General features: G+C 40.1%; 1 protein-coding gene across 2 annotated transcripts in view; it reads right to left on the bottom strand.

Annotated features, from left to right (window-relative positions):
* LOC126355049 (platelet binding protein GspB) overlaps window positions 1-18666 on the bottom strand; it is a 309208-nt gene that overhangs the window by 201772 nt on the left and 88770 nt on the right. For both annotated transcript variants that reach the window (XM_050005202.1, XM_050005201.1), the window contains exon 13: window positions 1941-2171. In XM_050005202.1, coding sequence (XP_049861159.1) covers window positions 1941-2171 — 231 coding nt within the window. The remainder of the gene's footprint in view (window positions 1-1940; window positions 2172-18666) is intronic.

The raw sequence follows: 18666 nt of genomic DNA on the forward strand, positions 1-18666 counted from the left end.
TGCGCAGGAAGGACAGATGTCACGAGGAGCCAGGGGCTGTATCAGATGAGCGGCCCCGACAAGTGGTTACAATCAGCACCCAGAAGTTATACCAAAAAGTCAAAGAGAATTTGGATAATGTTCCATGGTGTATGGTGTAATGAGGATTGTTACAGAGACAGATGAAGCGTGTGTTATATAGAGACTTTTACTAAATGCCTTAGCTCTGCATGAAGAATTCCCTTGCACCATGATTCATACTAAGGAACAAAAAAGGGCAGGCATTATTTTCTACACCTGGTTGGAGACAGAATCTTCAAGATGATACCACCAAATTGCTTTGGTTTTGCTGAACTTACTTTCTGACTTCCATAAAGAACAACCAGATGATGGCACCAATTCTACACATCTATTCTCAGATTCTTGCAGGAGCCAAAATAAAAAAACGTTGTATGACGGTGATGCTCACCACATTCAATAACATTAGCCACTTCATCCCAGTTTGTGTCCATAGCTACATGTCTCCAGACCAGGTGTTGGTAGAACGATATGTCATACAGAGTGAAAAAAAAAAAGCATCTTGTCTCCTAAAGAATATTACGATATTTTAGAAAAAACATCGTACTCTCAAAGTTCTAAACACAGACTGGAGTGTTAAAAATCTAAAAGATAGTGCTCAGAAACTACTAAAATCAAAGCTGCGATTCAAAATGAACAGCCGGCATGTCATCTCATACAAGAAAACAAAGGAAATTGTTAATGTGTCAGTGAGTGATACATACTCTGCAGATCCAATACAAGTTGACATCCTGAGACGAAAGAAACCATGCCACCAAATAGTACGAACATCTACCCTTTTACCAAGACAAAATACAGTAAGCAAAGGAAACCAGAAAGATGTTTCAGTCTTGCTGAAGTCTTCTGAAATTCCAGAGTGTGCAAAGGAGTTTTACACAGATGTCCTAGACGAATACTGTGCAGATGTACGAGGATAAACTTTACAATAACAATGTGATTGCAAAATGCAATACTTTTTGCGTTCTTAATTTTATACTTCATGAAGTATTGACAATATAAGCTAAACAATTATGCTAAAACGCTTATCATTGCCATTACAATATTCTGAATACAAAAGTTGCTACTCACCATATAGCAGAGTTGCTGAGTCGCAGATAGGCACAACAAAAAGAAAAGACTGTCACAAGTAAAGCTTTCGGCCAGTAAGGTCTGCATCAAAATTAGATATCACACACACACACACACACACACACACACACACACACACACACACACTGCAGTCTCAGGCAATTGAAACCACACTGTCACAACTGGTTTCATTTGCCTGAGACTGCAGTCGTGTGTGTGAGATGCGTTTGCGTGTGCGCAAATTATTATTATAATTTTTTTTTTATTTTTTTTATGAAGGCCTTATGGTTCAAAAGCTTTATTTGCGACAATATTTTTATTGTGCCTATCTGTGACTCAGCATCTCCGCTGTATGGGGAGCAGCAACTTTCCTGTTCATTATATTATTACATTCCATCCTGAATTTTCCATTTTTTATCACTGCTATTGTTGTATTATGCCACTGTATTTCCATTATTATTGTTTGCGCTCTCAATAAAGTCGAAAAAGACTGGAAAAATCATATCTTAATACACTGTTGTAAAAATTAAATTTTAATATGTTTCATTACAACATCTTACTAATGTCATTGAGATCTACTAGTCTGAAAATTCAATTGCGTCAAATATTAAACCTAGGTGAAGACAGAAAAACTCATTTTATGAAAACTATCTTTTGCATTTATCTAGTTTTGAAAAAAACACTCCTCAATTAGTGTAATTAATATGTGAAATGGAATGTGTAACAGCTAATCCCATCTGCTACAGTCTCCTACCAAAAACGAAGCCCACAACCATAACTGCTTTCACTGAAAACTTGTTTTACTTTAAACTTACCTGTCATCTAGCGTTTCAGCAAGATCAAGGAATACATATATCACAAAGCGATGTTTGGCAGTTGTGTCCAAAACATCGATTAGGTAAGTCTGGAGCAGTGCCTGGAGAGAGGGAGGAGGATAGAAACCAGATCCACCATCCTGGACCCATAGTTCCTTCAGCTTGAGTGACTTGTCCTGTGCTAGCAACAGGTCAACAAAGAGAGGAACTTCGTCCTTCAAGTCAGCCCTCCTGCAACAGCACACAGCTACATTTAGAACAAGCAACATTACATATCATTTACAGATTCTTAGAGCTTATGAACAGATGTACACTGAGGTGACGATATGCATGTATACAGGGTGTTACAAAAAGGAATGGCCAAACTTTCAGGAAACATTTCTCACACACAAATAAAGAAAATGCTTAATTTCCATGTTATAGCTCATTTTGGTTTCATCAGTATGTACTGTACTTCCTCGACTCACCACCAGTTGGCCCAATTAAAGGAAGGTAATGTTGACTTCGGTGCTTGTGTTGACGTGCGACTCATTGCTCTACAGTACTCGCACCAAGCACATCAGTACGTAGCATCAACAGGTTAGCATTCATCATGAACATGGTTTTGCAGTCAGTGCAATGTTTACAAATGCGGAGTTGGCAGATGCCCATTTGATGTATGGATTTGCACGGGGCAATAGCCGTGGCGTGGTACGTTTGTATCGAGATAGATTTCCAGAACGAAGGTGTCCCGACAGGAAGACGTTCGAAGCAATTGATCGGCGTCTTAGGGAGCACGGAACATTCCTGCCTATGACTCGCGACTGGGGAAACCTAGAACGACGAGGACACCTGCAATGGACGAGGCAATTCTTCGTGCAGTTGACGATAACCCTAATGTCAGCGTCAGAGAAGTTGCTGCTGTACAGGGTAACGTTGACCACGTCACTGTATGGAGAGTGTTACGGGAAAACCAGTTGTTTCTGTACCATGTACAACGTGTGCAGGCACTATCAGCAGCTTCTGCGAATGGTTCATCCAACAATGTGTCAATCCTTATTTCAGTGCAAACATTCTCTTTAGAGATGAGGCTTCATTCCAACGTGATCAAATTGTAAATTTTCACAATCAACACCGGTGGGCCGACAAGAATCCACACGCAACTGTGCAATCACATCATCAATACATATTTTCTGTGAACGTTTGGGCAGGCATTGTTGGTGACGTCTTGATTGGGCCCCATGTCCTTCCACCTATGCTCAATGGAGCACGTTATCATGATTTCATATGGGGTACTCTACCTGTGCTGCTAGAACATGTGCCCTTACAAATACAACACAACATGTGGTCCATGCACGATGAAGCTCCTGCACATTTCAGTCGAAGTGATCGTATGCTTCTCAAGAACAGGTTCAGTGACCGATGGATTGGTAGAGGTGGACCAATTCCATGGTCTCCACGCTCTCCTGACCTCAACCCTCTTGACTTTCATTTATGGGGGCATTTGCAATCTCTTGTCTATGCAACCCCGGTACCAAATGTAGAGACTCTTCATGCTCGTATTGTGGACGGCTGTGATACAATACACCACCCCCAGGGTTGCATCAGCGCATCAGGGATTCCATGCGATGGAGGGTGGATGCATGTATCCTCACTAACGAAGGATGTTTTGAACATTTTCTGTAACAAAGTGTTTGAAGTCACGCTGGTACGTTCTGTTGCTGTGTGTTTCCATTCCATGATTAATGTGATTTGAAGAGAAGTAATAAAATGAGCTCTAACATGGAAAGTAAGCGTTTCCAGACACATTTCCACATAACATATTTTCTTTCTTTGCGTGTAAGGAATGTTTCCTGAAAGTTTGGCCGTACCTTTTTGTAACACTCTGTAGAGATGGTGGTAGTATCGCATACACATGGTACAAAGAGGCAGTGCATTAACAGAGCTGTCATTTGTACTCACGTGGAAAGAGTTTTGACATGATTATGGCCGCAATATGGGAATTAACAGACTTTGAAGGTGGAATGGTAGTTCGATACAGACGTGCATGACATTCCATTTTATAAATCATTATGGAATTCAATATTCCAAGATCCAGTGACAAGAGTACCAAATTTAAGACATTATGTCTCACCTTGGTCAGAGTAGTCACTGTGGCCTTCACTTAATGCCTAAGAGCAGTGGCATTTGCATAGATTTGTCAGTGTTAACAAACAAGCAACACTACGTGAAATAAACACAGAAATCAAGTGGGGCGTATGTCAAATGTATCCATTAAGACAGAGTGGCAAAATTTGGCATTAATGGGTTATGGCAGCAGATAACCGGTGTGCCTTTGCTAACAGCACGACATTACCTACAGTACTTCTCCTGGGCTCGTGACCATATCTGTTGGACCACAGATGACTGGAAAACCATGGCCTGAGCAGATGAGTCCCTATTTCAGTTGGTAAGAGCTGTTGAAGGGTTTGAGTGTGGCACAGACCCCATGAAGCCATGGACCCAAGTTGTCAACAGGGGACTGTGCAATTTGCTGCTGGCTACATTGAACCGATCATTTTCTGGAAATTGTTATGTTCAGCTACTTGGAGACCATTTGCACCCATTCATGGACTTCGTGTTCGCAAACAACGAGAGAAATTTTATAAATGACAATGTGTTACGTCACCGGGCCACAATTGTTGGCGATTGGTTTGAAGAAAATTCTGGACAATTCAAGTGAATGATTTGGCCATCCAGATAGCCTGACAAAGAGTCCCATGAAACACTTATGGGACATATGAGGGTGATTTGAAAAGTTTTTGGAATCAACACAAGAGGTCAGCACTAGGGGAATGAGTTGTTAATGTGATATTCATTGGACTGTTGCCTGTAAAAACATGCCACATCAGTGCTCTTTTACCACTGGGTACACAATTACTGGAGAATACTATGATAACCTCCTGGGCAAATTGTAACAAAAGATATGTGAAAAAAGATCAGGTTTAACAAGGAAGAAAGTCATCTTCCATGAAGTGCGCCCACACATGTGCCATCTCACCATGGCAAAATTACACGAACTAAGGTATGTAAGGTATGCATTGTTGCCACACCTGCCTTATTCACCTATGGCTCTGTCAGACTCCCATCTCTTCCCAAAACTAGCAATGTTTCTTAGAGGACAAAGATTCAATTGAAACATAGAATTGATAGCTGGAGTTGAAAACTCTTTTGCAAGCCTGGAGGAAACTTATTTTTGAGCTGGGACCAAGGCACTGGAACATCATTGGACCAATTGCATTAATCTACAAGGAGACTACATTAAAAAATAAAATGTTTCAGAGACTTAAGTACTTTTTTTCTATTCCGTTCTGAGAACTTTTCAAACCATCCTCGTAACTGAGAAGTTATGTCTGTGCACAAAGTCCTGCACTGGCAACACTTTCCTAACTATGGAGGACTATAGAGGCAGCATGGCTCAATATTTCTGCAAGAGCCTTGCAACAACTAATTGAGTCCATGCCAGTCTGAATTTCTCCACTACACTGAGCAAAAGGAGGTCCAATATGATATTAGGAGGTTTCACAAAGATTTTGTCATCTCAGTGTATAACAAACATACATTAATCATAACATGGAACATCAAGGAAATGAAAGCAAGCAGATTTACACTTGAGAAATGGTATGGATATATCACTATCAATTGTTTCCTATTGGATTTTACATGTAACCTCAGTTTCAGAAACATCCTGACATGTTAAGTCTAAGAGCATCAACAATAATATTCCAAATTTAGCACAAACGTTCGTTACACGTTTAGGACCACAACTTTAGAAAAGATTTTTTATTAACAGCTATATGTGAAGGGAAACAACTGTTGTGCTAAAACTTAAATCTACAGATTTTAGCAGCACTTTTAATGAAGTTTCCACAAATACAAATAAAATAGGTACCCCACAACTATGTCCATAACAAATTCACAATTCACCTCTTCCTATCAATCAGGAGTAGCAGTTACTCTAAAGTGGCTTTCTTTTTCATAAAAGGAATGTTTCCATGGCTGTTGCTGACCATATCAGAAGTTCTTGGGATTTGGTATTGGGGCATCCTTCTGATCTGACACTTCGGGCTTCTCACTAAGGCCTTCCGCAAGAAGGCTGAAATGTTTGATCTTAAGAATCTGGAAAGAATGATACAATACCAAAACACAAGACCTTTTAAACTTCACAACAGCATCTCCAACCATAGATATGTGGGTACTTGAGAACACAACACGAACAACATGAAGCAAAAAAGAAAGGAAAGGGAAATCTACGTTCTTCTTAAATGGTTACGCTGTAATGATATCTTTTTTCCTTATTGAAGCAATGATGAAAATACTAATGGAAGGAAAATTATTCAACTCCTGTTCTATACTAAATGTATGTAACAATATATAAACAACCAAATCTAAAATTGACAAATGTTAGTTGTTGACTTCAGAGGATCCATGGATCCATCAAAATGTCAAAAGAGAGCTAAGGTTTAGAGAAAATATTCTAAGTTCAAACCAGAAAGTTATCTGGAACATGGGTCAAAGAATGGAAAGATGAGCAGGATAAGACTATCACCAAAGTGATCTGGAAACTTAAAAAGCTATAACTGACAGTGAGAGCAATAAACAACCATTGAAAGAGCAGTTACAGCATAGGAGCATAAGAGACAAAAATCTACAACGAAACAGAAAGGAAAGACTGAAGTTGAGTAGAAAACATACTGAATAAAACAACAGAAATTCCAATATAAAAAGTATAATATTATGAAAAGAGTAGATTGCTACTTACTATATACAAGAGATGTTGAGTCGCTGACAGGCACGACAAAAAGACTACTTAACACATAAGCTTTCGGCCAGAACACCTCCTTCCGAAATAGACAACACACACACACACACACACACACACACACACACACACACACACACACACACCTATTCTTTTCATAATATTGTCATCATTCAATCTTAGATTTTCAATTGTTTGAATATATAAAGTAAAGTATTGGTTGGGAAGTACAAATATGAGACCAAATATATTTTAACACCTCATGAATATGACTATACAAGTTGCAGACCTATTGATATATTATCTATCGACTGCTAAGACACCTCAGAATCAGAAAACTTAATTTGTTCCCACTGAGTATGAACATCGAAAGTATTTACTGTAAAGTTTTTGCAAAGAAGCGGCAAATATATGTGGCCCACCGGAAATAGTATATTTTCAATTAGCCACCCAGCTAAGATATCGATGTACTCAGACCATCTACCACATATAATCAGACCGACATACGAGGGGGTACCCAAAGAAAAACCAGAATTATTTTTTAAAAGCTATATATTTTCAAATTGTTTACAAAACAAACTTATCTCCTTCAAAATACTCTCCATTACAACTAATACATCTGTCCGACCTGTGTTCCCACTGTTCGAAACACTTTTTGTAGTCTCTTTTAGAAATGACTGACAGCTCCTAACTCAGTTTTTTCTCCATTTCTTCAGTGTTGTCGAATCAGTGTACTTTCGTGCCCCTTTACGTGTGTGGAAATAAGAAAAAGTAGCAAGGAGCCGGGTCAGGTGAATATTGTATGTGGGGCAGTGGAACCACACCATTTTTAGCCAAAAATGTCTAATATAGATGGCTGTGTGTGCAGGTGCATTGTCATGGTGGAAGAACTGGTCTCCTGTCTGCCCAAATCTTCCATTAAAATTCTCTGAACCAAGGTCCAAGATAACCCACTAATCTCTGACAGTTGATGAATTGTCTGTTGATGGTCTGGGAGCACAAGCTCTCCAATTTTTTTCAATATTTTTATCGATTTGGGCAGTTGATGGACATCCAGAACAAGCTTTGTCAATAATCGACATGTCATTTTTAAATTGAGCAAACCATTCGTGCACTTCAGTTTTCCCCATAGCGTCAGCTTGGTAAGCTGCTTTCAACATTAAGACAGTTTCAGCAGCATTTTTACCAAGTACAAAACAAAATTTCACAGCTACACGTTGTTCATTTAAACTTGCCAAGAGCACTAGCAGAAACAATCACTACAGATGAACAGAACAAGCCGAGGTCGAAACACAGGCAGTGCTGAACATTAAATGAATCACACTACACAAGCCTATTGGCAGAAGTGTGTACTATACAACCTCCACCTATGACAATGTTATTACCCTTTTATTTATTTTTTTTTAAGTGCATACTTGTAGAATGCCATAAGAACCCACATACTATGTCATTATGTTGAGTAAGGAACACCAGCCAGATCAAGTGTGTACTGGGGCAGTGGATGAGTTACTTAACACATACAGTGTTGTAGTTGTCCAATTATCTGTGTGCCACAGGAGGGACAGCCGTTTCCATATTCTACAAACAAGAACAATACCTAGGTGGCTAAAAAAATGCCATTCTCTGAATTTGACATATAAGGGACTGAAATGATAGTTTGAACTCTGGAAAATTTCCAGACAACTCGCGCAGCTTTACAAAAAAGCGCACAGCAATCTGTCTGTTGCATTACACACCATTACAAATTCCTCCCACATCTTTACAGAGAACTGTGAAACAGGATTTAAAGTTTCATCCCTACAACCAGCAAATGACTCAACAGTTACAGCCAGCAGATACAGTGAGTAGATGTAATTTCTGCACAACATTACTGGATGGAATTAACCAGGTAGTCCTATTTCTGACTTTTTTTTTTATACACTGAACCTCAAGACAGTCAAATGAAAACATACTGCATCTCCTGAGCCACCTTGTACATGGCACCCTATCCTGTATTAGGAAAGGATGAGAAGAGGGTGAAGGGGGAAGAATAGAAGAGTGGGGGATGAGACAGAAAGGGAGAGAGAGAGAGAGTGGAGAGTGGGGGAGGGGAGGGGAGGGGAGGGGAGGGCAACGAGCGGGATAGGGGAGGTTGTGGTGAGCGGGCGGAGTGGAGAGCATGCAAAGGGGAGGGAACAGTCCTGACCCGTCGCGACGACAGTCCTGACCCGTCGCGATGACAGTCCTGTGGGACACTGAAGGGGTTACTCTTATGTCTTTCCTCATGGTGTTAACAATCAATGCTGAAGTGTACTGTGCTACTCTCTGGAAATTGAAGAAACAGCTTCAGTGTGTTCATCCCCACAAAAATGCAAAGAAACTTCTCCTTCCCCATGACAATGCAAGGCCTCACCAAGTCTGCACACCCGAGAGCAGCTCACAAAACTTCATTGGGCTGTTCTTCCTCATTCACCCCACAGCCTGGACCATGCTGCTCCTGAATTTTATTTATTTGGACCAATGAAGGATGCATTCCAGGGAAAGCAGTACGTGGATGATGGGGAGGTTACTGATGCAGAAAGATGTTGGCCAGTACAGTGGTACTAACAGACATATACAGGGGATAGGCAATATAATGTGAACAGTGGTAGAAATGGGATGGTTGCATTTGAAGGTCAACAATACAGGTAAGGCACACGTCGCACTGGACTCTGCGTGTTCAGCATGGACTAGGCATCAGTGCAGGTTGTTCACGAGTAGTGCACACTTCGTATTTGCATTCAAAGGCCGAGGTCGACGTGCACTGAATGATGTAATAGTGTTCCAAAGAGTGCAGATTGCGGGGGCCCGAGCAGCTGTCACATCGGTAACCAAGAAAGCCAACTTACTGAATGTTTCAAGAGCAACTGTTTCAACAGCCATGACAGCCTACACAAAGCATGGGAAGAAGTCATCATGTAAATGTAATATCAGGTGCAAATCAAAACTAAATGACAGAGATTGTTGTATGCTAACACAAATTGTGTCAAAACAGAAAACTATGGTGGCTAAATTGACTGCAGAGCTCAACAGCCATCTTCGAGACCAAATATCTTTCGACCCTGTTTGTCGAGGACTCCATAAAGCTAGCATTCATGGACGACCTGCTATACTGAAACCATTAGTGACAACAACAAACGCAAAGAAGAGTAAAACATGGCATCAGGAGCATAAATCCTGGATGGCTGATCAGTAACACGCATCATATGGCCTGACAAGTCAATGTTTTCTTTATTTCCAACATCGGGCCAGGTTTACATCTGGTGAATGCCAAAAGAAGCCTACAATTCTGATTGCTTGGTTCCAACAGTTAAGCACAGAGGTGGAAGTGTGATGGTGTGGGCAGCTACATCCGCCTCACTCATCACTGTAAGTGTTAGAAGACGTTCTGATCAAAGAGTAGCAGAACATTCGACTGGAGACTATACAATCCAGTATTCCAAGAAGAATCACAGCTGTATTACCCCTCATTAATAAACCATTCCCAACTATGTGCAGGTGTTCACATTATTTTGCCTATCCCCTGCAGGTCATCCTAGTATGCTTAAAAACAGGGTTCTGTAGTCAGAAGAGTGGGGAATAATATGATGAATCAGAATATTGTACAAAACCAACACACTTTTCAAAAAGAAATGTGTTGCATTACTTATTGAAAGCCCTCATTTTTTTTCCAGCTGGCCCAGTAAACTTATCATTTTTGATAGGCAGTTTTTTATCCTTTGCAAGATGAACAAGAACAACAATCCTTTTGCAACCCTTAGAACACTGTCCATGACCTTCAAAGTAGAAGAATGCAACTGCTGTTTAAGTGTAGGGTGTACTTTAACAGACCAAGATTTGTCAAATGAACAATACAACACACACCTTTAAGCTTTTGACCGTTAGAGACATGATATCTGCATTCAGTGCCACGAGCGGCTCGTTGTCACTGGACTGCTTGTCTAATGCTGCTACCTGTGCTGAGGGAAGGCATTCCAGTGGCTAGGAAACAGCTAGTCATCCAATTTTAAGAAAACTATTCAGTGAAAAAATAAATAAATAATTTTTACACATCTTATGTCTGATAACTTAGCACAATAAGGAAGAATTTCTTTTTGCTCTTCACCATAGATAATGTGCTGCATCAATGTAGGTAATAAAGCATTGCATGAAGTTTTAGAGTTTCGGAGCTAAAAATGCTTTGTATAAACTTTGCATATGGTTGATATTAGCTCAAACATGACTGCCTATTAAAAGTAGACAAGATCACAAACTTTTACTTAAAACTGAGAACAGAAACTTCTCATTTCATTCTCGAGTTATTGATTTTTATATCCAGCAGATGGTCACGCAAGACGTACCCGTTTCCATGACCGTGAATCAGGAATCATTAGGCCATAACAATCATCATATTACATAAACGGTACAAGATATCGAAATGAGGTTCCTTATGAATCACAGCATGAGAAGTGACACATACATTGTTTGTTAAATGCTCCAAACATTTTTATACACCGGATTCAGAAATAACTTGTCCACAGCAGTGAGCGGGTCAGTAGAACAGAACATGTAAACACTTCAATAGAACCTGAGGAAAACCCACGGTCGACATTTTAAACACGCCCTCAGCACCTGGGGAGCAGCAGAGCATGACACACTTCAGTATTTTATTTTTCATAGCTGATCTTTCAATATGTTGCTAATCTTGCAACATTTTGTTTCACAGTATTACATTAGCGCTCTGCAGTTATGCCCATTTTTCAGCAATTTTTCCTTTATTTACATTCATTATTCTATAGATGAATTAATAAAAGAGTTATGGATATGAAGACACTGAATTGTTATGTTACACAATTTATACAATTTTCATAAAAACAAGCATCAAGTTCAAAAAATTACAATTATTGGAGGCATGTTAGAACTAATTCTTATTCTGGTTCTCATAGGCAGTGCCAAAACCCGAACTCAATAGGAAAAAGTGTTGAGATATGTTACATGTGAACTCTTCCATAATTCTACAAAAAGAAATAGAAGTTGGCATGAAATCATCACAGTAATCACATCGATTTAAATGTTATATGTTAAATGCTATTAATATGGATCTTTAATTGGAATCTTTCAGATTATGAAACTGTAATTACATCTAAAGTCTTAATAAAGAAGTGAACAGTCTGCGAAGTGTAAAGACGTTATAAAACAGATCACTGCTGCAACCATGGAAAGCCAGTGGATCAGTCAGTAGAAATGCTGTTGGTTTGTGTGAATAAATCAAACTTAAAAAAAAAAAAAAAAAAAAAGAAGATTTGTTCCAAGACTTTTCATTAAGCAAACTCTTCAAAATAAGATGAGAGTATGAAAAAATTAACAAGTAATCCCAGAACTTCTAGGACTTCTGCATAAAATATAAATATATTTGAATAGAAGCACTCTTCATCACCTTCCAATTCAACAAGATAAGCAAGTACTTACATAATGCTTCCCTGCTCGAAGTCTATCATTTTACTAGAACTATGATATTACAATAAACACTGTGCAATTATATAAAAGGATCACTTTCTTAAAACCCAGTAATTGTGTCCTATTAAAACATACAAATTTGAAATTTGGCTCAAAGGTGCCTCAAACCTTCCTCTGTGATTATGCAATGCTTCGGACAGAAAGAGCAACAGTTCAGAAGTTCATGTGAGCTGTATGGTGGTTTAACGATGTGACATTGGCACCAAATTTCACCACAATTCCACCCAATACCACTGTGGATGCATCACACAACGAGAAGGTCATCACAGCCCCTCTTACCCATATTTCACCCTTTCTTTAGACGTCTCTGTGAGGGAGGTCAGAGCCATGACACCCTGCATTGAGATCATGTTTTCTTATGGGTACCCAAGGAAATCATTTCGGACACACCACTGACAACACAAAAATGGCCTCAGGGGGGAAGCATAAAGGGCATCAATGAAACCACCCATTTCTTTGGCATTGATTCCCCAGACATTTCGTATTTGAAAACAACAGTTCGCAGTGCGATGAGCAATAAGGTGTTCTTGACAGCCTTTGACACTGCTGACACTCTTGGATGTTTCAACTCTTCTCTAAGGACATTGCGAAGCTACATTCACACTGAATGTTATCACACCCCTTTGTAGTGCAGTGTAACCATTTTTGCTCCCATGTGCAGGTTGGAACCACTTGGTACTGGTCAAAACCATTCAAAAAATATGAATGTGATACAAAGCAGCAGAGGCTACTTATGCTATTTTAGCCCACATGTCTTCTCCTCTCCTGGGTGCGATTAAGGGAGAGTGTAACATTAATATGGGCACAAATAAAATGGAAAATGGGGCCTCCAAGACCCCCTCCTACCTCCTGTTCAGCAACACCCTCAATGTCAATCGTATACCATTTCTAGCCACATTACAAATTTACCTGTCAGAGACACCAACGACTCATTCAGCCTAGCAGCTGATTTAGTGCCTGAGGGTTAGCCAACCTCTTCAATGCACCTTGGGTGGTGTTTGTATACCTTCAGGCACTACAGCAGCCAGCAGCCTAAATTGGCTGAAAGGTACATTTGCAACATGCTCCAAAGTTGTATGGGTAGCACCAAGGGTGTTGCTGAGTTGAGGGGTTTTAGAGGCACGTTTGCCATTTTAATTACAAGCAGGTTAATGTTGCACTCATCAATGATCATACCTCAGGATGGCAGGATAAGTATAAGTACCCTTTCTTGCTTGGGTTCATGTTAAGGTTTAGTCGAATATTTCTGAACATTCCCTGGTGGTTCTAACATGTAAACAAGAGCAAAAACTTCAGTCACACTACACTCCAAAGGGGTGTGATCACATTCAGTTGGGATGCAGCCCCACAATGTTCTTAGAGAAGGGTTGAAATGTCCAAGGGTGTCAGCAATGTTAAAGGTAGAACATGTTCCTGTTGTTCATTGCACTGAGAACTGACATTTTCGACCACAAAATGTACAGCATTCAATGCTCAAGGGAAAGGGGTGATTTCATTGACACCCTTTATGCCTTTTTGTGTCGATTCTGATAGGTGATGTGGCTGAAATGTTTTCCTCAGCCATCCACGAGTAAACTGCACAATTTTGGCACTGGATTTGCGTTTCCACCCTCAATTGCGAAGGCATCAAAAGACGGGGTAAAATGGGTAAGAGGGGCTGTTAGAAACTTCTCATTGCTTTAATGTTCACGGTGGCACTGGGCAGAATCATGATGAAATTTTGTGCCAACATTCCATCATTAACCCACATTACAGCTCACATGAAGTTTTGAGCTATGGCCCTCCTTTTTGCATTACTGACACTTTGCTGTTTGAAGCATTTCGAGCATGAGGGTTACAATAGTAATCCATTTTTGCCCACTGATTTGACTGCCATCTCATATTTGGCATAAGTGGTGGACTTCACTTCTCGTGCACACAAAATCAGTTGGTTTCTTTTCACTCCACCCTCAACATTGGTGTGAATTTCAAATATATATTTTCTTTTGCCAGCATTTGTCAGCACTCATCTTGCATACGGTTTTCCCCGAGATAATTTTTATACCACACACTTTCTTCTCGCAAGGTTATGCCATCAAGTACTTTGTGTACCGTTAACTGGTAACAGTCCAATACCATATTATACGGTTTACTGTTGTTGTGGTTGCAGTTTTGCAGCATCCTTCATATACATCATCAAAAGTACTACAGGCACATTTGATTCAGTACCTCACTTCTTAGCTTCTAAAAATGAAAGAACAAGTTCCTTATATGCCTTCACCACAATGAGATGAATTTCTGTTGATAAAGCATTCAAAATAATATATAGCATTGTGTTTCAGCTTTCCTAACTGAATAAAACACATGACATGACCACAAAAACAAACCTGTTCTGCATTTTAATTGAGGCTTGGCTTATACTACTGCACAACATATACCACCATAATAAAAACAATTTAATCACTATTAAATGACGTTTTACATTTGTGTGTGGTCCGCACTTAAAAGACACAACTTTGAGGAAAATTAAGAATTGAGGAAAATTCCAAAAAAAAAATAAATAAATAAATAAAAATAAAAAAAAATATGTGCAAAAACACATGTTATTGGCATGGGTGATTAAAAGTTGCAATCTTCCTCAATACCTCATATACCAGCAGCCTAAGTTGAAGGAAATTAAATCTAAAATACAATGTTTATACCATAATTTGTGGTAACGAATTTCATCAGTTCATAAAGTATCAAAGATGTGTAACAGCAAGTAAAAACTCGTCAAAAAATTGAAGCTGGTACACTATGTGATAAAAAGTATCTGGACACCCCGAAAACCATATATTTTTTTCCATATTAGGTGCACTGTGCTACCATCTACCTCCTTATACTCCACATCAGCAACCTCAGTAGTCATTAGACATCGTGAGAGAGCAGAATGGGGCACTCCGCGGAACTCACGAAACTTCAAACATGGTCAGGGAATTGGGTGTCACTTGTGTCATATGTCGGTACGCAAGATTTCCACACCCCTAAACATCCCTAGGTCCATTGTTTCCAATAGTGAAGTGGAAAAAGTGAAGAGACACGTATAGCACAACAGCATACCAGCCGACCTAGTCTGTTTACTGAAAGAGACTGCTGGCAGTTGAAGAGGGCCGTAATGTGTAATGGGCAGACATCTATCCAGACCATCATACGGAAATTCCAAACTACATCAGGATCCACTGCAAGTACTGTGACAGTTAGACGGGAGGTGAGAAAACTTGGATTTCATAGTCGAGCGGCTGCTCATAAGCCGCACATAACGCTGGTAAACGCCAAACGACACCTCACTTGGTGCAAGGAGCATAGACATTGGCCAACTGAACATTGGAAATACGTGTGGCGTGACGAATCACAGTACACAATGTGGTGATCTGACAGCAGGGTGTAGGTATGGCGAATGGCCAGTAACATCATCTGCCAGCATGTGTAATGCCAACAGTAAAATTCGGAGGCGGCGGTGCTATGGTGTGGTCGTGTTTTTCATGGAGGGAGCTTGCACCCCTTGTTGTTTTGTATTGCAATATCACAGCAGATGCCTACACTGACGTTTTAAGCACCTTCTCGCTACTCATTGTTGAAGAGCAACTCAGGGATGTGATTGCATCTTTCAACACGATTGAGCGCCTGTTCATAATGCACGGCCTGTGGCGGAGTGGTTACATGACAATAACATCCCTGTAATGGACTGGCCTGCACAGAGTCCTGACCTGGATCCTATAGAACACCTTTGGGATGTTTTGGAATGCCAACTTCATGCCAGGCCTCACCAACTGACATCGATATCGCTCTTCAGCGCAACACTTCATGAAGAATGGGCTGTAATTCCCCAAGAAACCTTCCAGCACCTGATTGAAAGTATGCCAGGAAGAGTGGAAGCTGTCATCAAGGCTAAGGGTGGCCCAACACCATATTGAATTCCAGCATTACCAATAGAGGGTGCCATAAACTTTTAAGTCATCTTCAGCCAGGTGTCCGGATCCTTTTGATCACATAGTGTATCTGGGTACACAAGGTTATAGAGCTGTTTTCTTGATATGCTAAAACAACAATTTATATGTTCAATACAAGCGTTTTTGAGAGCGCATCCTTTGTGCTCACCCAGAAAAAAGCAAAAATTGATGAACATGTTGAATTAAACGAAAAACATCACAGCAGCAACATGGTTAAACCACATGTGAACATGTGTTTAACAACATACTTTGTCACCACTGCTGTTATTACTTAATGCTTTTCTTATGAGCCACAATTCATATGTTTACCAGCCACAATTCATTTGTTTACCACCATTACAGCACTGTTTTAGGCCTGATGAAAGAAAGAGACTTGAAAAACTGAGTTTACTTAACTAACTGACATCACAAGCTTATTAAATGATGGCTTACTGCATTTCTGTACACAGTATAAAATGTAAATTTGAAAGAAAGCTCAGGTGCTACAGTTTTGCTCTGTCCTCAACCACTGCTACCAATCTTCAGGATCTAGAGTGTGTGGTGCAACGTATCCACATAAATAATGTATGTAGTTGTTCCAGTTGTATCATGCCAGATTTGAACACGTACGTCTTTACAATGCACTATCGCAAAACCCTTGTTCTATCTCAGTGTGACATCTCTGTCATAGCACATCATCTGCATGAAAAGTATATTTTCAGCACTTCACAAAATGTTTTCAATCATACCAGCACTCCTGTTGCTGAAGGGCCACTACTCCTCTCCACAAACCCAGTAACACTGTACGAATATTAATATGGTGTGGTGTCTGCACTGGCTATTGGGCAACTTAGCAAGTTACTAACCACAAATGGGCGACGTTTCCTCAATTATGACTGAGCATGTTCTTCGAGACTCAGTTGATGATTGATATTGTTGCTGAATACCGTACATCGGAAATCATACAAAAAGATGAGACTGAGTTATATGTAGAACAAGAAGACGTGGTCACATATTGGCTCAGTCCGGAACACTTCACGTCAACTGTTTTGTTTTTGTATTACCTCTGCAACTTAGCAGTAGTTGTATCATAACTGTGCGGTGAATCTAAGTGTTGGCAACATAGATTGTGGATAACATCAGCATTTCCTCTCTCCCATCTCCCCTCTTCACAACAGCCTAAAATATTGTCTTAATTCCATCACCACCACCACCTGTGGTGGAAACCACCTGTCTTCTGAGCCACTTTTAACTTGTTCAAACACATCAAATGCAGTAGGAAGAAAACGGGACGACGTGAAGCAAGACGTCGAGCAATAACTTCTAATTGAGGCAAACCTTATGAGGATGAGGAATTTTTAGCATTGATCTTATGAGTTTTTCACATAGCCTACAAATGCATGATGTGGAATCGTGAAAAATGTAAATCAGAGAACATAAAATTGAAGTTCCATTGTATCAAGCTTGGTTACAGATAGGCACAACAAAAAGACTGTCACACAATAAGCTTCACGCTGACAAGGTCATAGTCAGAAATAGACAACAGCCTGGCTTCAGCTGCCAGAGACGCGTGTGTGTGTGTGTGTGTGTGTGGGGGGGGGGGGGGGGCTTCCTTCTTTGTGCACATACAGCTGGATGTCATCATCCACACAAGTGCAGGAAAGGTTATGCTGATGTTGTTGTTCAAGCAAGATGGCCCCCTTCTGATTCACTTCCTGCAGCACGGGACAACAGTGAATGCTCAGGGTTACAAACCTTGACCACCCTTCGCCAAGTGATCAAATCAGAACGACCAAGCAATCTCACCTGTGGAGTCATTCTGCTCTACGACAATGCAAAGCCTTGTATGGAAAACACACTTGCAGCACTCTCGCAGAAATTCAAATGGGAGGTTCTCGGCCACCCTCCATACAGTCTGGACCTCTCTCCCTGTGATTACGCCATTTTCGGTCTCCTTCAAAAGGATCTGAGGGGCAAACAATTCACCTTGGATGATGACATCCATCTGTACATGTGGAACTGGTTAACATCATAGCCCCGGGAATTTTATGAGACAACCATTCACTGCCTTGTGTCACAGTGGGACAAGTGTCAACAGCCAGGGTCAATACTTCTAACATACAGGTACTGGTTTCTGTAACTATGCCTCTGACTCGTTTCTTTTTGAACGCTCCTTATACATTATATTTGTTGGTGAGCAATAATTTTGGAAGCTCAAGAGGGAGAAATTGCACAATAACTCAACTTGCACTGTTTTTTGGAAGAGTAATTCTACACTGCCATCATTATTTGAGAATTTGTAATCTATCAAAGAACTGAAATAAATCTGAAAAATTGGTCTTCAAACTATATCTATTTTTAGCACGTATTACTCTTAAAGGCACACAAAATTACATATTTGCCAGTAACACTTTAAATAATAGCATAAATGGCTGGTTTCCTAGGTGTGATAGTCTTCCAAGCACCCGATTTCCAAAGCGTTAAA

The sequence above is a fragment of the Schistocerca gregaria genome, chromosome 3 (assembly GCF_023897955.1).
Source record: "Schistocerca gregaria isolate iqSchGreg1 chromosome 3, iqSchGreg1.2, whole genome shotgun sequence".
NCBI classification, from domain to species: Eukaryota; Metazoa; Arthropoda; class Insecta; order Orthoptera; family Acrididae; genus Schistocerca; species Schistocerca gregaria.